Source organism: Parasteatoda tepidariorum, chromosome X1, assembly GCF_043381705.1.
Source record: "Parasteatoda tepidariorum isolate YZ-2023 chromosome X1, CAS_Ptep_4.0, whole genome shotgun sequence".
Taxonomy (NCBI): Eukaryota; Metazoa; Arthropoda; class Arachnida; order Araneae; family Theridiidae; genus Parasteatoda; species Parasteatoda tepidariorum.
Window position 1 is genome coordinate 36121970 of NC_092214.1, and position 21275 is coordinate 36143244.

At 28.4% G+C, this 21275-nt stretch overlaps 1 protein-coding gene across 6 annotated transcripts in view; it reads left to right on the forward strand.

Moving 5' to 3' along the window:
• Positions 1–21275, forward strand: part of LOC107448983 (FAT atypical cadherin kugelei) — a 638818-nt gene that overhangs the window by 608168 nt on the left and 9375 nt on the right. For 5 of the 6 annotated variants that reach the window (XM_043040626.2, XM_043040631.2, XM_071187808.1 and 2 more), the window contains 12 exons: positions 1628–2014; positions 2628–2842; positions 3572–3709; positions 6872–7015; positions 7934–8809; positions 8909–9074; positions 10296–10472; positions 11338–11495; positions 12846–13210; positions 13339–13960; positions 15622–16066; positions 19963–20058. In XM_043040626.2, the coding sequence (XP_042896560.1) occupies positions 1628–2014; positions 2628–2842; positions 3572–3709; positions 6872–7015; positions 7934–8809; positions 8909–9074; positions 10296–10472; positions 11338–11495; positions 12846–13210; positions 13339–13960; positions 15622–16066; positions 19963–20058 (3789 nt within the window). Of the gene's footprint in view, positions 1–1627; positions 2015–2627; positions 2843–3571; positions 3710–6871; positions 7016–7933; positions 8810–8908; positions 9075–10295; positions 10473–11337; positions 11496–12845; positions 13211–13338; positions 13961–15621; positions 16067–19962; positions 20059–21275 lie in introns of those variants that run through there. The other variant, XM_071187809.1, reaches the window with a different exon arrangement.

The window sequence follows — 21275 nt, forward strand, 5'->3', positions numbered from 1 at the left end:
CAATATAGTGAGCTAAAATACAAAGAAAATTTACAAATAAATTAGTACAGTAGAGAACCAATTAACCGGGATGCTCAGGACCATCGCTATCCCGGATGTCTGAATTTCCCGGTTTTCTGGATCGGCCAAAAGTGCCGTTAATCGATGTTTTATCAAATCCAAATTACAAGGAAGAAGTTAAACATATTTAAAAATAGGGAAAAAACGAAAAGATCAACTAAATGAGAAAAAATGGTAGAAAAATAACATTTAAAAGGATAAAAATATTTGCAAATTTAAACAAGAAAAACAAGTTTAAAAAATACGAAATTTGCATATTTATTTTTTGATAATAATTAAAATCCCCCCAAAAAAACTTAATGATAAAATTTATGAATGAAAAGAATTAATTTATTGAGTACGAAATTTATCTAAAAGAGGAAAAAAACAACGCAGTGGAATCAGAAAAACAGAATCAAAATTAAAAATAAATAAATAAATAAAATAAACTAATATCATCTTTATAAAATAATCACCTGCTTTTATTAACAAATAATTATATGCTTAAATTAATAAACAATCTTCTCCTTTTATTTTATTTTTTTATTAAAAGACTATTTTTAACGAAAGCAGATGTGATTGCTCATCAAGAAAAACTTGCTAATGATATCGCATTTCTAAGAAATCAGAATTTATTCAACAAAAAAATATTGTTTCGTTAATTGATGTCAAATAAATGAATATAACTAGTGATTAAATAATGCATTATCCGAAATAGGAAAACAATTCACCATAATAAATAACAAAACTGAGTAACTGAAGTGGATGATTTAAAATAAATCTCACATTTCACCTTTAAAATCAATACTCTTAGCCAGATGTTTCAAGTTCCTTAACTCAAACATTCATTGCTATGCCTGTGCAATGCATTTTCCCCACTCCCTCGTAAATCAAAGAGAAAACGAAATCAGCTTGGCACTTCTTTAAGTTTGATTGATGGCAGTTTATCAGAAAAAGAAAATGAACGCAGGAGAAAATAAAAAATTTGTCCCTTCCCTGCCCCCTCTGAATCTAATGATCTTCAAGGTCAGGGGAAGAATTAAAGTTCCTCTGGGCAAGTGAGGAGAAGAATTCCCCCCCCTAGTGGGAAAACCAAACAAAATTCTTCCCGGTTAGCTGGATACCGGATAAATGGTTCTCTACTGTATTAGAAAATAGCAGTAACTACAAATTTTCCCATATTAATTGGGTATCTAACTCAAGCAAACCAAATTAATGAGGCCATTCTTTAACTGTACCATGTAAAATAGTACATTATAATAGTATTGTACCATGTAAAATAGTACAAGGGTACCTAAGTATTAATTTTTTGAGAGTTTATCATTTTCATGGTTAGAATTTTGCTAGAAATAAATACTGTTGTGAAATTAGTGTTTTAAAATCAAGTAACATTTATATTTCAAAATTAAGTAACTTAACTATTCTACATCTATCAACTAATTAAACTGCTGTCTTCTAAATGCTAAAATTATAATCTTTTATTGCTTTGAGTAGTTAAACTTTTATTATTTCTTTGTGATTTGAAAATATTATTATGCTTTGTATTAGGTTTATGCTTTATTTCTTATAATATCTATTACCTTTTTAGGTGCAAATAGGAAAGTAAGTTATTCATTTGTAAATAATCATCTTGGGCAGTTTGAAATAAATCCTAAAACAGGAATTGTTCGTTTGAAGAGACCTCTAGATCGAGAGACCGAATCTGAATATAATTTAACTGTTCAAGCTACTGACCATGGCTCTCCTTCATTATCATCAACTGTTTTGTTAAGTGTAACAGTATTAGATGTGAATGATAATCCACCAGAATTTACAAACAAAATTATTTTTGCAACTGTATCTGAATCAGTTCCAGTAAACTCTGAAATTGCAACTGTTCATGCTACCAGTGAAGATATTGGAATAAACGCTGAAATATCTTATTCAATCATTGGTGGAGATGAGCAAGGAGTTTTTGAGATATCAACTTCTACAGGTAGTCAACTTGTTTATTTATGTTTTCATATAAAATTAGTGTGCAATTTTGTTAATTAGTTAGCAATTTTTTAAAAATAACATGCAAATTAAAATAAGATTTGTTCTGCATTACCTTCCTAATGTTCTTATCATCTACTATTTACAAGTTGCACACAAAAATAAAAAATTTCCACATATTTTCATTATATTCGCTATATAATAATCAGCATTTTGCAAGTTTAAAAAAAATAGTTACATTTTTAATGTACCAATTTTATTACTTTTGACCCTCAAATAACCCTACATTTAAATTTATACATTTTTTTCAAGACACATTCTTTTGTTCTGTAAAAAAAGTTTGTTTAAAAAAGAAGCAACCTGTAGAATTTAACCTGTGCCTAGGAGCATTAAAAAGTTAAAGTACCTAGTTAAAAAACTGTAAGTACTTTTTTTAAATAGTTTTAAAAAAATTTAAGATAAATATTTGTGAACATAAATTTTCAGTTTACTTAAATTTTAGTTAGAACGCTTTTTTTCCCTACAATAATATCACTAATCTATTCACCCGTAAAATGTTCAACAATATTTTTTATGTATTCTTATTAGTAAACAAAGTCTATTTGTTGTTTTAGGTAAAATAAAACTGTTGAAGCCACTTGATTATGAAGCTGTGAGAGACTTCTTTTTGACAATCCAGGCTGTAGATGGTGGATCTCCTCCTTTGAGCAATCAGGCAGTTGTGAACGTAACTGTCACCGATTCAAATGATAATGCTCCTGTATTTAGTCAACCTTCATATAGGGCAATAATTAGGGAGGATGCAACTGTTGGAAGTCAAGTTATCCAGGTGAGATATTTAAGTAAATCTATGCAAATTATGTGCGAAAATTCTAGTTTTGATAGGATTCAAAGAATTAAAATATAAACACAATGAAAATTTTGTTTTAACTTTTTGATTGCTATTTGTAGATGAAATATTTCTTTTATCTTTGTAATGCATTTATTTTAAATCAGAAAGAAATAGCACTTAACTCCATTGATTTTGAATATCCTTGCTAATACTAATTTAATGTGATTTTTATATTCACTGAAAGTAATATATGAAATTTTGTAATGTATATTTTTGATTAACTTTTTGATTGCTATTTGTAGATTAAATATGACTTTTATCTTTGTAATGCATTTATTTTAAATCATAAAGAAATAGCACTTAACTCCAATGATTTTGAATATCCTTGCTAATACTAATTTAATGTGATTTTTATATTCACCGAAAGTAATATATTAAATTTTGTAATGTATATTTAATTTCTTTCAAACAACTTTCATTAATTAGTTTAAAGATTTTAAAATAATTTTTTATAGAATCAATCACATTTATGAAATACAAAATTTATTTTCTGTCAGATATGAAAAAAACTACGCATTTAATTTGGCTTATTCTAATATGAGTGCCAGAAATTAACATTTAACTAGACTTAGCATTAGTGACAAAATGGACAATGTTCAGTTCTTTTAACTATTTATTTTTGCATTTTTTTTGGCTTATTATCTTTTATATTTGTGTGAATAATAGGTTCTAGCAAATGATGCTGACAGTGTCCCAAATGCAAGATTATTTTTTTCAATTATGTCTGGTGATGATGACAACTATTTTGCAATGGACAGTACTTCTGGGTATATAAAGGTTTCAAAAGCTCTTGATAGGGAAACTGTAAGTAGTTTCAAGTTTTTTATATATTTATTTTAAATCAAAAAATATATTCTATTAAGGTCTATTATATTACTGCATCCTGTTTCAAAATAGACCAGTTTTGTTCATCTTATTCACATTCTTGCTTTTATGCAGTACTTGGTTATTTTTTACTATGAAGCTAAGATTAAGCAAGTATTTACATAATTATCAATTGCAAAGTCACTCTATCTTTAACTATTTTAATTATAAACTATTGATAAAGCCTGATGTGTTTTGAGAAGTCTGGTGCTTTGACGAATTTCTAACTCACCATCAAAATAGTCCTAAATTTAGATACAAAAATAAATTGCAATATTTATTTATTTATTTTTTTAATTTGATTAATTAATTTAGTTTTTTATTAACTTATTTATTTATTTATTAGCAGCATAAATTTTTTTTACTGAGAATGTGAGCAATAATATATGAAAAAGAGCAAAATGTTAGACATTTTTATTTTTTCTAATATCAATACTGAAAAGTGAAAAAATAAACGTTATTTGATTTGACCACATAATTTCCTTTTTACAATCTTAATTCTTTATGTTTATAAAGCTAACAAATATGGCACACCACCAGCCAAGTTAACTTTTTCCTTGCAAACAAATCATTCCTCTGCTATTTTTAGGAATTCTTACCACGCATTTCAACAAAATTTCCCTTTCATTGACCATGTCTTTCATATTTACCATGCCACCTTATTTTCCTTCTTGAAAACTTAATATTGAAATCAGCATTCAGTGTCAAACTATTTTCAGCTATTGTACTTTATTTCAATTTTTCTTGCAAAAACTTATTACAATATGGAAACTTTTTGTTACTAACTTGTTAAATGCTTAGTGCCAATTGAAATTTAGACAGTGATAAAGAATACAGCTACAGTGCCATGGAAAAAAAAACTAAAAGATGTAACACTTAAAAACTAAACTTCGAATTTTGTTTGAATGCTAATAAATGCACTAAAAGTAATATATGAAAAGTGATACAGCTTTGATAAAAAAATAATCCTGGGAAATATAAGAAATTGCAAACTAGTGCTCATGAAGAATTGGAAGGAGCTGTGTAATAATAGTTCTAAAAACATTCCAGTAGTGACCCAATTCTAAAAAGTAAAGCCATGAACCAAGGATATGCTGATATACTTTAAACTGCTCAGATAATTGACTAATAGTTAGTTTTAAACATATCTATACAAGTCATTAATAGGAAATCTGCTTCTGCTAATGAGCAGACTGTTTAAGATGAGTACTCTGTTTTGTCAAATCCTTGAATGGCATAAACAGAGTTTATTTTATTAGTCAAGTTTATTTACAATTTATTACAGGATCTTAACAGTAAAAGGTGATTCTTGAGAAAGAGGCAAGAAAGACAGATTGTCTTATTTCGTGCTAATATGAATGAAAGCCATGGTTTGAAGCCATTAATAATTGATTAGTTTATAACACTACTTTGTTTTAAAGATGCTACTATCCATGCATTTTTGAAACCAGACAGAGATGGATGACATCATAAAATATTCTTTAACAGAGCAAATTGCTTAAGTAATATATACTGCTCAAAACAATTGAAGGATATTGTAAGTCTTGTATAAAATAATGGTACTATAAGCATTTTTTTGCATAAAATGGAATAAGAGAGTCACTAGTGCAAATTTTTCTTATTTTCAAGCTTTGCAGTATGCAAATTTTGAGTTAGACATCGAAGACGAATGACTTTGATTTGGCTTTCAACTTAATGTAATACAAAGCGGAAAAAAATGACCAACATTCAGTAAGTGCGTTGTTTCGATGAGTGTGATGTCTCAATGAAGTCACTTACCCGAAACAGAAGCGTAGAGAGTTGTTGGCCGGTTAAAGGGGGGCAAACACAAGCCAAAATAGCAGAAAAAATGGTTCCAGGATCTGGAAACATTTTTTGGTGACTTAAAGGTATTCAACGTTTGCTAGCCATCCGAGGAAACCTTGAAACGATTTTCTTCTAAGGAAACACCTTTTTTTATTTGTTTTTCTCATATGCACAAATTGTTTTTTTTTCTTTTGTACATAAATGCTCAATAAAAAGCATTTTTTCTGCCAAACAAATGTTATTTTTATCTCATATTGCCTACTGCATCTGTCTATAATGTATCAATCATTCAAAAATTCTCCAAGTGCAAGATCAACCCACAACCTCAATATCCTTTAATTGTTTTGAGCATCGTACTTCAGCAGAACAAATAACTTCAGTAATGTACTTCACTTGAACAAATTATGCTCTTTTTTGTCATTCGCTCTTTTTAAAAGTAGTCTGGCATATATATATATATATATATACTGTTCCAAAAAAATCAAGATTATTTTCTTTGACCCACTATGAGGCGTGCAGCATGTAAAGTTTGGTTCAATTTTTATTTCAATAGTTTTGAAATGCCAATAAAGACATTTTAATGACTGGACATATCAGATGCTGAGGGAATCCCCCATGGTACTAGAAGAGTTTAAATATCAACAAATTAAAAGTATGACTAGTCTAACAAAATTTCAATAAGACTCCTAAAGGAAAATATTTAATGCAAGCATTGAATGTAATTGTCCAATTTTATAGTTCTTCAAACATTTCTGTCATAGAAATGGCTAGCTTTCGTGAAAAACAAAACAACATAATCCATTCTACAATCTGTCGGTAAAAACAGTCCTCTCTGAATATGTATTTTGTATCAAAATAGTTGATAAAGAGAAAAGGTAAATGTATTCCATGTTTTGTTTTCTTTTTATTTTTTGTATTCTATGTTTGAGTCTTTTAGTTGTTTTTTTTAACATTAAATATTACAACAATAAACTAACAGTAAGGACATTTTCATCTGCTATTATGAATAGTCGTTATATGGGACTTAATTATTCAAGAGAGTTTGTGAAATGTTTTAATAAATTAATTTAATGTATAGATCTGCTTTAAAGACTCATTATTTTATAACTAAATTTTATTAAAATAATTTAATTAGAAAAAAACTTTTTTATCTAAAATTAAAAATTAAAAGTGTTTTGATAAATGTTATTTAAATAGTGAGAATTGTTATATAATTTCATTTTCATATACTGGTTATTAATCTCAATTTTACGTAGCTCTAATCAGATCAGTTAGTTCATTTATTATTTATTATAGATACCAAACTATGTTCTACAAGTTATGTGCTCTGATAGTGGTATTCCTCAACTTTCTACAACTGCTTTTGTAAATATCGATGTATCGGATGTTAATGACAATGCTCCTATGTTCTCTCAAAGCAACTATTCTATCATTATTCAGGTACTAAACTAATTAAAATAAAAATCTCATGAAATGAAATAAATGTGTGAGCATTCTTAGCAACATTTGTTCATGTATGTTTGTAATCTGTATACTCTATTTTTTCTATAATTTTTATTTCACCAGCTTATTTTTACATAAATGTGAAAAATTATTAACTATTTTTTAGTTATGAAAAATTATGAACTAATCTTTTATTGACAAAATGATTTTTGAATTCAAATTGGAAAATGTTCCTTGTTCAGACCTACGCATAACAAAGTCTTTTACTATTAATTATAAATATTTAAATCAATTGAAAAATTTGGTCATGATAGTTATTTAGCATTTTGGCATATCAAATTTTTCAAACATAGAAATAAATTTAAAAATGGTATGAGGGATTCTAATTGGAAATCTCTTAATCACAGTTTAAAAAGTAACAAATGAAAGGAATAAAATATCATCAGGTATAATTTAAGTAGGAGGTTTTATGAAATATTACATCTAAGTATTTAAAAAATGATTGGTACATGACTGATACTCGACTGGTCTGGTAGTGCCCTACCTTTTCGGTAATCATTGAAGCCAGCAGACTTGCATATTGCTTTTTACCGGGGGACACTAAAAGTATCTCTCTATGAACAAAAACAAAAAGTTTTTAAGATTTGCACCAAATAAGACGAGTCTGTTTAGGCATTGCCTGTTCACATTTTAAACCTTTAGTTTTACCTTCTACAAGATTTTTCTGATCCTCTTCTCTTCTTGAACTTTTGAAAGTTTATCAACAATTAATTTTAGATAAACCACTTTGAAGATCAGGAGCAACCCCAACAAAAAATTATTACTGAGTTATATACAGTTTGTAATATATATATATAAATATATAAGCATCTATGAAAATGCATATTTGTTAAGAGGTTTTGAATTTTTTTACAGGAAGGCAGATCTATTGGTTTCACTGCTCTCAAATTCGATATAGTTGATGCTGATGCTTCTCCAAATACTGATCCTTATTCTCTTGAAATTTTATCTGGCAATGAAGATAATGCATTTCGTTTGGTTCAACAAGATTCATCATTACGAACTGCTACTAAATTTAACCATAAGAAAAAAGACACATTTGTGTTGCATATTAAAGTATCTGACAATGGTAGTCCCTCTTTGAGTAGTGATACTAGGGTGACTGCCATGATAATTGAAGACAGTCAGTTTCCTCCGACAGTATTTCCTTTGGAAGTTGTTATTAATTCATTCCGTGATGAATTTCCTGGGGGTGTTATGGGTCGTATTCATGCCACTGATGGTGACCCATATGATAAATTACATTATGAAGTTGTTTCTCCTTACAAGGATTTGTTTTCCGTTGATAGAGAAGATGGTACTTTAGTTGCTAATCCTGGTCTGGATGTTGGGTCCTATAATGTGAATGTAAGTGTAACTGATGGGAAATTTACTTCATATGGCATTATTTTAGTACAAGTTAATATGGTTAGTGAAGATGCTGTGAAAAATAGTATTGGCATGCGATTGAAAAATATTACACCTGAAGATTTTATTATGAATCACAGGAAAAATTTTCTGAAAGGATTGCAAAGTGCCTTAAGTATTAGATCTAAAGATATTGATATTTTAAGCATTCAGCCTGCTGAAGCAACGACTTCCAAAGTAAAAAGAGAAGTTAATCGTGATCTGGATGTTTTGTTTGCTGTACGAAAAAACTCTCATTCATATTATCCTGTAAAACAGCTTATGATGAAGTTCAAAGAAAAGCAATCTCTATTTGAAACATCTTCCAATCTAAAAGTTGTCAAAGTAAGTTGCTTTTAGCTTGTTATTGTAATATATTTTTATTACTATGTTATAAATGTAATGATATTAAAAAAATTTTTAATGTTGTTACTTTTCTTTTAGATTATTAAAGATCGCTGTACTTCTGATCGGTGTATTCATGGAGAGTGTGTTGATCGCATTGTTTTGGATGAAACGTATGTTGTTAGCATAACTACTAAATTATTGGGTTATGTGTCGCCCCAACATGTAAGAAAACTTGAATGTGTTTGCAAATCTGGATATGGAGGTATGGTTTTTTTCAAATTTATTTGAAGTTAAAATGACATAGAATAATTATATTATTTACAATTTTAAGTTACTTTTTGCCACTAAGTGTGACAAACATTTCCTTCTTTTAACATCTGGAAATGACATTTCTTATAGTTATGCCTTTATTTCCGATAAAAATTTAAGTGATGTTCAGTATTTTAACTAATTAAAAATTATATTAAAAACATATTGCAATTATAAACAACATGTAATCAATGTATTCATATGTTATTATATTGAGTTAAGATGCTGTGAAAAATGGCACTGACTTGCAATTCTAGTAGAAAAATTTATGAAGTGAACCTGCAGCACCATCCTCATACCTCCAAATTTGTTTGGAACCTTCAAAAAATCAGACAAAGTTTGTTATTGTAAAAATTCAGCTTAATTTAAGATACATGTAGCAAAATTTTCAAATATAAGGTCCGTAAAAACACTACAGAAATTCTTATTAAAGTTCCTTTTACACAATATATATATATAATATTATCTAAATATATATATAATTATATATAATTATATATATATATATANTATATATATATATATATTCATGAACATACCAAAATATTAACTTCTTATTTTAAGCAATTATTTACTGATGAATTATATTATTAAATCTAAACTACGACTAGTTAAATGTATACATCCTAATTAAATTACCAAAAAGTTTTTTTTTTCAGATCTTTTAGAAAATATTCCCATTATATTATCTAAAAAACATTAGAAACATATTACTCTCTAGTCTATCATCTGTCTAATTTATTAGTTGTCAATCCTAAACTCAATTTCGATTAAAACCTGCATATTTTCTTGAAACACAGACTAGCTTTTACTTATTGCCAAAAAAGTATATGAAGGGGGAACTTGTAAGAAATTTTTTGCATCTTTAAAGTTAAATTGGAAACATTTTTAAGCTATATTTATTCAATAAATCAATATACTCTTCACAAGTTTTTAGTAAAGCTTTTTTCATTAAACCAAAATATAATTCTATACCTAAAGTTTTAAAAACTTTGAAATTGAAATTTTTGTAGAATAATAAACATCTCACCCATCACCTAAAAACATAATGAGGTATTTTTATGCTTGTTTCAACTGCTGAAGTATTTTTAAATTTGATCATTTGTTGTGTCTGTCTCTTCTGTTGTGCCTCTTTTGGTTTATTTCTTTGTAACATTCAGTAATGTCTTTTTAGGAAATCGCTGTGATATAGTTATTAATGAGTGCGCACGTAATCCTTGCTCATCCCATCATGTATGTTTCCCACATCCAGCAGATTTAGGATATATTTGCCAATGTCCACCAGGTAAAACTGGACCATTATGTGATAGAGATAAAACTAAAGTTTGCCGTGGTAGTAATTGTTATGAAGGTAAGAACCTGTTTCTCATTAACAAATTATAAATATGTTGAGATTTGTAAAACAACATAATATAAAATTGTATTTGACTATAAAAGTGGTATATTTAATTTTTTCTGTACTTGATCTCTGGATGTTATTAGTTCCGTATTTTCGGACCTTTTAGCTGGTCACATTCTTTCTACACAAAAGAAGATTTTCTCTATGTTATCTAGCCTTATCTCAATGTAAATCAATCTAGCATTAAGTTACAATCCTTTTTACTTTATTCATAAAAATTACAGCTGTTCTAATTTATACTTGTTGCTGACAAGTTAAACTTTAAATACTAGAACTAGAATCTAGTTTTCCAGGTTTAAATAAATTGATAAGGTAATCTTTTAATTGTGAAATACATCCGGTGTTAAGGAAAATATAGGAAATACATACTTACATTTCATGAATTCAATTCTATTTATTTATTAAATTGCAAACAACCTAGTAATTAAAATAAATTGCAAAAAATTTATACAAAAGTAGTAACTTTGGAACATTCCCATTTTGTCCAGTTATTACTAGAATATTTACTTTTTAAGAAAATATATGTTCTTAAAAAAATATAATTAAATTAAATGCTACTAAATTTTGCAGAATTTATTTTTGCTTTATTTTTATATTTCTAATTAACAGTTCTTTTTTTTCCAAACAGTATAAAACTCAAGCTCAATTTTTAATTTTAAAAAAAGTATAATAAACTACAATATTGGTGGTTCAATTAAAGTTTTTTTAGCGCATAGATTTTTTTTTTCTTTGCTTTGATAGATTTTTGTATGATAAGAAATTTCGTAAATAAAATCTTAAGTTTGTAGAAAAATTAATAGCATTTATTATATTGCAGAGAAAAATCCTATATCTTATAATGGGAAAAGTTATGCTCGCTATTCCTTAGCAAACCCATTTGAAAGACATTTAAGTATTGCAGTTAGTGTTCGAACTGTACAAGCAACTGGAAATTTGATGTATGCAGCAGGAATCAGAGATTACAGCATTTTAGAGGTAGGGTTACTTTGGTGGTTAAAACTACAGATTTAATACTTCTATGTTTTTACATATTTTTTATCATTGCAAGTAGAAGAAACTTAATATGCAAACTTTATCTTTTTCTACATTTATTTCACTGATATATTCTTATTTTACAAAGCCAAAGAATTATTAAAATCTATTGTTTGCAGGTTTGTTTTCTCTTATTCTAGTTTTCTGTCAGATGTCTACTTAGTTTCTTAAAAATATTTTATTTGCTGTAATCTTTACGTTATGTTTATAGGTGTGGATGTGTAATTAGAAAGCAATTTATATTTCCAGCAATTCTTAAATTATAACTATTTCTTGCAACCAATAAGATATTTCTCTCTCTATGTACTTGAGGAAACCTTAGAAATTTAGTTCATTTGCTAATGATATCAAATTGTTTTTTGTTGTGCGCATAGAACCAAATTGATGAAGCATTTATTTTTAAAATATGTATTACTAATGGAAAACATATAATATATTATATAAGAAGATGGTCATAGAACAGAAAATTCATTAATCCAGAAAAACCAGAGAAATATCAAAAAATTTAATTAAAATACCCAAAAAATCAGTGAAAATGGATTAAAATGAGTTTTATGTACTCAAAGTTCAATATTTTTTCAAAAAAAAGGTGTCTATTAGAATTTTTTCTAACTGATGCTCAATTTATATCAATAAATTAATAACTTCTAATTTATTTATTTAGTTAGTTTACTTTATGAACCCATTTGAATTTGTAATATGATTAAGAATTTTCATCACTTTAAAAAATATTTTTCTTGCAAAAACTTAATTTATCATTTGTTAGAAAATATTATACTATCAAAATAAATAAAAAATATTTTACAGTATTAATGAAATTTATTTATTTCACCATAGACATTTATGGCAACTGGTAACAAATATTTCCTACTGTGATTAGAAGTTACTTCTGATCTGTCATAAATTGAAGCAGCATTATTTATTAAACTTGTTTATTAAAATCATCTATTATATTAATTTATTGACTCCATTCATGTAAAATATTTAAATTGATTTGTCTAAGTGTTTTTTTAATTTGTTTATTTTTTACTTTAATTGCAATTAAAAGTTATGTAATATATTATTGTACATGAATAACACAAAATAGAAAATTAATAATAGAATTTATATGATCAGCTACAAAAATCAAAGAAATTTGATATAATCAACCCAAAAAGTAAGGAAAATTTCTGAGTATTTGTGACTATCCTGTAATATTTAACATTTAATAGATTCCTTTTCTATATATGTTTTTTTAATGTTTTCATTTTAAATTTTTAACTCCAACTTAGCTCAAAATATTTTTACTCTTAGATTGTGAATGGATATGTGCAATACCGTTTTGACTGTGGTAGTGGAGAAGGATTAGTTAGAGTAGAGCATCCTCAAGTAAATGATGGACTATGGCATGATGTTTGTGTTGAACGAAGAGGTAATGCTGCCGAAGTGATAGTTGATAAAGTGCATCGTTCATCTGGAAATGCTCCTGGTGTTCATGATATTTTAAACTTGGATGGAAATGACATATATTTTGGAGCAGAAGTACGACATCACCCTGCAGTATTTGGATATGAAGATATTAGAATGGGTTTCGTTGGATGTATGGATGATATTAGGATAGATGAAGTATCATTACCTTTACATGTGGCAGGTGGAAACAATGTTGTTACTTTGCGAAGGTAATCTATTAGGAACATAATCTTTCCTTTATTTTTCTTACCTTCCAATGTTCTTATTATTTAATACAGTTTATTAAACTTGTTTTTGATTTTCTAGACTTTGATTATTTAACCATTTTATATTTCAGGTTTGCAAATGTACAGTTCCAATGTGCTGTCCTCTTTGATCCTGGAGTATGTGGTAGTCAACCATGTGCTAATGGTGGTGCTTGTAATGCTACAGGAAATTCCTTTACATGTCAGTGCCTAGCACGATTCCTGGGACCTCGTTGTGAAATTGATACAAATCCTTGTGCCTCAAATCCGTGCCTTAACGGTGCCACCTGTCATAATGTGAATAATACTTTCCATTGTGATTGCCCTGAAGGATTGAGTGGAAAACGTTGTGGTTATGGTCGCTATTGCAATCCAAACCCATGCCACAATGGAGGTGTTTGTGAAGAAGGGACATATGGACCATTATGTAAATGTAAAGGATTCTATGGAGATATTTGCCAGTATGATGTCAATGAATGTCAAGCTAATCCTTGTGCTAATGGTGCAACTTGTGAAAATTTTGATGGATCTTTTCGCTGTCAATGTCCACACAATGTTACTGGCACACTTTGTTCAGAACTCCTTTATACGAACTCCATCACGTCCACGCGTTGGAATACAACCATTGAAGAAATAGTTGGAATTACAGTGGTTGTTATTTTTATCATGCTTTTAGCTGTTGTACTTGCTTGTTGTTGGAGAATCAGACATAAGGTAAAAAAAATTTTAAAAAATTTTACTTTTACTATAAGTAAATACATTTACCCTTATTTAATCATTTTCAGTGAAAATAAAGCCAATGAGAAGCTGGTACTTTTTTAATGTTATTAGATCTACTACAGAAGAGCTTTGAACTATTGTCCATGCACTTTTGTTCTTCTGTATGCATAGTTTTTTTTACTGGTCCCACTATTAATGCTTGCCTTATTATGTTAATGATAGCTAATTAAATTTTTTTCAAACCTTATAAGTTCCCACATCTATCATTCAAAAAAATTAATGACTTTAAGAAAATGTTAACTGGGAATGCTGATATTAAGGATAAAGAAGAAAATGACAATTTATTTTAATTTTAAAATAATCTCTCAAACATCAGTTTTGATGATTATTCATTAATTGAAAAAAAAGCTGCTACATTTGGTTTGATTTCTGTTTAAAAATAGCAGCCAAAGATAAAGAAATAGAGGATGATACCAATAAAGTTTACCTAATCAATACAGAACTAGTTTTAAACATTTGTAAAGCACGTAAAGCTTAGAGGACCTTTCTTTATTCTGATAAATTAATATAAAGAAAAGTTGAAGTTACTTGTTGTATAAGAATGTGTAACAAAGTATGTGCAGTGTAGCAAATCAAAATATCTGAACATGAAGTAAGAAATTTATTTAGCCATCTTTCTTTGTATTGTTTCCTCATATAAGTTTAGTTTATATCTGTTGTAAATTTATTACTACCATATATTTTTTGCAAGCAATAATACACATGCAAAATTATACATTATGTTGTTAGACTTGCCGCCCCCCCCCACATATATCATTCGAAATTAATGATACCATCAAAAATATACTCTAGTGGTTTTACTGCATTTTTTTGTCATCTTTTTCCAAGGGTCTTATTTTTATATGAAATTTAAACTCAATTTAATCTGTCAAGTTTATTTGAGAGTAAAGTATAATATGTTACAGTTATCAATGTCTATCTAAGTTTTAAATCACAAATTCCTTTTAACTACCTAATGAAGAAAATCTTTATATTTTAGTGCAGTTTATGTTTATTTTTATTCATTACTTTAATTAATCTTTTCCCTTATATATACAATTTTAGTAATAGATAATAATTATTCGCTACCTTTTTTTAAATGCTTATAATTTTGTAAATTAAAACTTTTACCAAAAGTTTCTTTGAAAAAGTAACATCTTCTTTTACAATCAAACTGTTGCTTAAAGCTTTTAACAATAGCGCTTCATCTATCTAGATTTCTGTGAAAGGCTGTAACTTTTACTTTGTTTGAAAATGAGTCTGTGAGAATAAATATTTAAAAGTGTAGTTTAAAAACATAAAATCTTTACAAAAGATAAAGGATCTATAGTTTTCAGTTACTGTTTTGAAAATATCTATAGAATTTATTCTCCTGTTTGCTTTTTCGTATATTTTAATATTGCATTTTATTTTATGAAATAGTTCATAGTTTGAAGTATTTCTATTAAAATAGTGTCAAATATTTTAAAGGAGCATATATTTTTACGAAAATGCCAAATAGAATTAAAATTGATTTTGTTTTTGAAAAATATAAGAATGTTAAATTTTAACTCTTCTTTCAGTTCTTACCTATATCCATTTAAATATTAAAACTTAATGTTTGTTCTTTATTACAGCGCCGCCAGAGAAGGTCAAGTTTGCAACTTGAAGATGAACCTGGTCCAAATGAGTTCATGCTGAAAAATTCAATCATTGAGAAAGACAACGTCAAAAGAGTTAGCAAAATAAGCAATCTGGATGCCACTTTTACTACTCCACCGTTACCACCCCGTCCTGTATCTTATACTCCTAGTACTCAAGAGTCTCTGAGTGTTTTGGCCAAGTTTGATACTGTTCATAGCTATGGAAGTGCTGCAGAAGATCTTGATGGCAATACACCACGGTATGGGGGCCAACTGTTCCAAAACATTAGCACACATAAGAGTTCTCATGTTAGTGTCCCTCCATCCCTCACCCCTCCTCCACCGTCCAGCTCTGATTCAGACTCCCTTCTGAAAGCTGGGTGGGAAACTGATTTGAATTCTTCAAAGGAAAAAATATATGAAGATAAAATTCAAAACAGTAAGTTAAGCATGGCTGTGTTTTCTTTTAATTTTTTAAGTTTTTATTTATTTGTATAATTTGATTTTATTACCTGATCTTACTTTGAGCAATTTATGTTGATTTATCTATTTTTTACGTTGCTCCTTAAAAAAGTAGAGTAAATACACAATTCTTTTATTTACGCTTATTACTTTATTTTTTCATTAGTTTTACATTATCAGCATATAATGTCAGCTGTTCTTAATTTATTGTTTTAAGAAGAAAAGAAACTAGTGGGGAATGAAAATCTCATGAAAACGATATATTTTCCAAAATTTTACAAATGTCCTAAATCCCCTTTAGTGAAATATGTAGTTTCCCTATATCAAAAGGTTTTCATACTATATACAATAAAATATTGCAAAAGTATAGTTTTATTCTCTCTTTGCATAAATATTTTTCATGAATCTTATATCTTTAATTTATGTACTTACATTTACTCTTTAGACTGTTAATTATCTAAGCATAAGCCTGGTTTCTTTTGTGTGTAACAAACTGTTTTATTTCCATGTTATTCAAAGAAAAATTGGTGTAAAAATGGAAAACCTCAATAAAGACTTGTTCTAAAGCTTAAAGATAAGTGTTAAGGCTAGTGGTGACTAATAGCTTTCAAGCTTGAAGAAGCTACTGCATTCAAAATATTCTTTCTGTGTTAACACAATGTAGATATGTTTTTGAAAATGATAACTTAGTGTGGATGAAAATCTACTGTTATTGTCTAGTTAGTCTGATTAATTGTGTGGAACGTGAATATGCATATCTCCCAACTATAAAAATTTTAATTTTTTGGTTAACATCAAATAAATATATAAGTTGTTTGTGTGATAGTGGCAATGCAAATAAATTTGAGGTCCTACTAAGTATGTTAGAAACCCCATTATCAAAAAATAATTATGAATTCCTCATTCCATTTTTATATTGTTGACTTCTAGCTATGTATAATTTACCAAATTCTTTATAAATTATTTTAAAACAAATTGCAACAGAGCAGTACAGTTGATTTATTACAAATTCTTTACTACTTACTAATCAATATTGTTATATTTACAAAAAATGTGTTGGATAAAAATATTAAATATTTTTTACTTGCAAAAATATAAATTTTTTGCCATTTAAGTTCTGTGCCCTTCTACACTGCAGAGCATATCGACTATGACAGACTTAAATAAAATGAAAATCTCAATTGAAAAACTTTCTGTGTACATTGATCAACTTTTGTAACTCTTTCGTCTCCACTTCATTTTGGCGAAATTTTGTTTGAAAATCGCGTATTTTTTTGTGAAAATTTTAATTTTTATCGAACTTTTTATTGATTCATACCACATAATGAGTAGGGTAAAAAAAAACTACAAATAGAAAAAGTTGAGTAAGAAAAAAGTGTATGAAGGAAGCATTTATCCACAGAATGTTGTCTATGTTTTAATAAATGTGAGATTTTATAATTTTTTTTAAATCTAGTAAACATCGTATCTCAAGGTTATTTTTTAAAATCGCATGAATACCAATATCGATTTTAAAACTGCGGGAATATGAATTCTGATGCATAATTTTTAAGTCACTTAAACATGAATCCCAATAGTTGCTTTTAAATCAGGTGAATACGAAATGCTATATTTGATATAAAATAGTGAAAAATAGGAATCAAGATGCGCGATCTTAAATCATGTTTGCATGGTGAAAAAAAGCGAAAAATCTTTTTCTCAGGAACTTAAAAAATACAAACATTCTTTTAAGATTCAGATTTTTTTCTTTTTTAGTAATAGTAAAAAATTTTCCGTTAATGGTATTTGTGTATATTATACTGATCTGAACTTTGTATCTCACTGCATTTAATGCTGATTCATGGAATTGTTCCAGATTAGTCAAATATTAGGCTTAACATTAAATACTTTTTCCTAATTCAAAATGTTTATGTGGTGATTAAGTACTGCCACCTCATTTGTATTGAATATAAAATTGTGTTTGACTAAATTCATGTAAAAGATTTTCATATTAAAGACTTTCTTATTTTGAAAATAGATTTTAAAAAAATAATTACAAACTTCCATGAAATAAGATACTAATTTTGTAGTAGCTTAAATTGTGAAAAGACATTAAATCATAACATTACTGTAACTCTGAAGCATTCTCTTTCGCTCAGAATTTTTTCCACACCTTGTGAAATAAAAAGTAATATCTCATACATACTAGAAAATGTTCTCATACTCATGGAAAAGTAAGTATCAAATATGTTAAGAATAAACACAGTGCAGTTATGCATCAATAATCAATTAAAATTTTAAAAGTAAAATTACTAAAAATAAAGCTTTTGTTAAAATGGAGCATACACATAACTAAAGAAGGAGTTTTGATGACAAAAAAAAATTTAAAATTACCCTGTTAATAATTTGAAACTAAAATAATGTTATTCTCTTTAAAATTACTTTTATGCATGTCAAAATACATAAGCACTGCAAGGCATGTTCTGCATTCATTAAAGTTTGAAATAAATGTTATATGCAAATATAACAATAAGAAACAGAAAATATATTGACTATTGAACATTTCCTTTTTGTATATGTATTTTAATGAACATGAAAATTTTTAACATTGTTAGTATAGTTATCAGAATAATAAAAAAAATTACAAAAGAATTTCCGAAACTTATAAAATGCTCTAAAATGCCCTAGAGGGAAAATATGTCCAAAAATGCAAATGTTATGAAACTGGGCTTTATAACAGTTTGGTACTTGATTTATTAATTTAAATGTAAATTTGATACAGAAATAAGTATTTTATTTAAAAAATTATAATGCCAAAATAAATTTGACACTTTAAATTACATATTTTTATAGCATTGTAACTAGATATAACAAAGGTTAATATATACAAAAAATAAATGCATTAAGTTTCATACCTTTTGATATTTTATTTTACATCCGTCGTTGAACAGCCAACCCAATTTTTGGGTTTATGAATTCTAATGTTCCACTCCGTAGCCTTGTAACTTTGAACCAATCCAGAAGACAAGGAAACTCCTGGATCAGTACCCCCAGACGTATTAATTTGTTATGGGAACATGGAGGACTTAGCGACTCGACAGATGTAACATGCACCAGTCACCCTTTACTATAACTTTTGATATTACCTAAATCATGCTGAATTAGTTTTCAACCTTTTTATTAAATAAAATATATTCATTGTCAAGAATATGTTTTTCAGGAATTTTAAAGCCAATTAAATACAGTAGGGAACGTATTATCCGGAACAATCGGGACCATCGCTATTCCGGATAACTGATTTTTCCGGTTTTCTGAATCGCTACAAAAAGCAGTTTTTTTTTTATTGTTAAACATCTTTCCAAATTCCTCTTGTTGGAAATAATCTTAAAAAGAAGAAAAAACGAAGTAATATACTAATGATTATTTCCAAAATGATAGTAAGGTAAACATCTTTCCAAAAAGAAAGAAAANAAAAAATTTTTTTTTTAAAAAATGGGGGGAAAATTTATCGAATTTCGTTCCGGTTTTCTGATTTCCGGATAACGGGTTCTGTACTGATTATTTTGATAGTGTGTAAATTTTAAACCTTAAAAAGGAGAAATTATAAATATTTTTTTATTATTTAGTCATTATTTGTGCATTTAGTCCAAAAATAAAATTTACTATTTATTGTAATTTTTTTGCTGTGATAGTAAAAAATAATTAAAATAAGTAAAATAGTTAGACAGCAATCATAAAGGTAAAAAAAAATTGACTCATTCTGTTTTATATCAGCCTTACATATAATTTTTTTTATTTTTGAACTAATGTAAGATATCCTTTTAAAATATTTTGCTATTATTTGTACATAAAGTTGTGTTTTTTTTTTGTGCTTATTTTATATTTATTTTACAGATCTCAATCCTGTTGTTGTCAACTTACCAAATGAAATTGATAAAAAAATAAAACACACAGACACAACCCCGTTTGACTCTGTTGTTGATTCATCTGGTAAGGGATATGTTATAATATGATTTCAAAATAATTTATTATGTTTTTGAACAATTGTGTAATTTATTTTCAGTTTCAAAATTTAATGTTTTGACTCAAAAAAATTTGGCAATTGCTGCAAGTGACTGCCATACATTAAAATCAGGATATTTTATATCCTTCTCAATGCTTATTCAATGTTCGGAGTCTTTCATGATTTCTGAGAAAAGTTTGTATACATATCTTTGAGCAAGACATGTTATGTATCTGAATTAGTTGATGAATCTATATTTTATATATAAACTGCTGTTTGTAGAAAATGCAACACCATGAAAGAATCATCAGAATCAAATGAAATTTAATGCAGAAACGACTTGTACTGATACAAATAAATGATGAAATTTTCAAAACAAAAGAAACAAATTAAGCGTCCGAAATCAGTATTTGGTGCAGCCACCACGCGCTGCAATAAGTGCTGCTATACGACGTGGCATGGAGTCAAACAGATGTTGAATATCTGCTTGAGGAAGAGAATTCCATATCGCTTGTATGCGCAACCAAAGTTCGTCTTTGGAAACTGCAGGACGCGGATCACGAGTGAGACGCCGACCAACCATATCCCACACGTGCTCAATAGGCGACATATCCGGCGAATAAGCAGGCCAAGGAAGAAGTTGCATGCGTTGTGCTGAACAGAAGTCTCTAACAGTCCGCGCAACATGTGGGCGTGCATTATCCTGCTGAAAGATAGCTCCAGGGATGCCTTGAAGGAAAGGAACGACTTCGGGCTGTAGCACTTCACGGACGTATCTGTTGCTATTGAGATTACCCTCAATTCGTATCAAATTGGATCGTCCATGATACGAAATCGCACCCCAGACCATAACTCCGGGTGTTCGACCACTATGTCGTTCAATAATACACTCAGGAAGGCAGCGTTGACCGGCATAACGTCTAACACGAACACGGCCATCATGGGTCCACAAATTGAAGCGTGATTCATCTGAAAAGACAACTTGGTGCCAATCAGCTCGCCAGTCTCTGTGCTCAAGAGCCCACTGCCGACGCAGCCGTCGATGATCCGCCGTGAGGGGAATCCTGTATAATGGCACCCTTGCACGCAATCCACGGCGCAGCAGACGACGACGAATTGACGAAGCCGACAATTGTACACCTGTAGCAGTAGACCAATGTGCTGCCAGCTGCCTGGAGGAAGCTGTGCGATCATTCACCGCCAT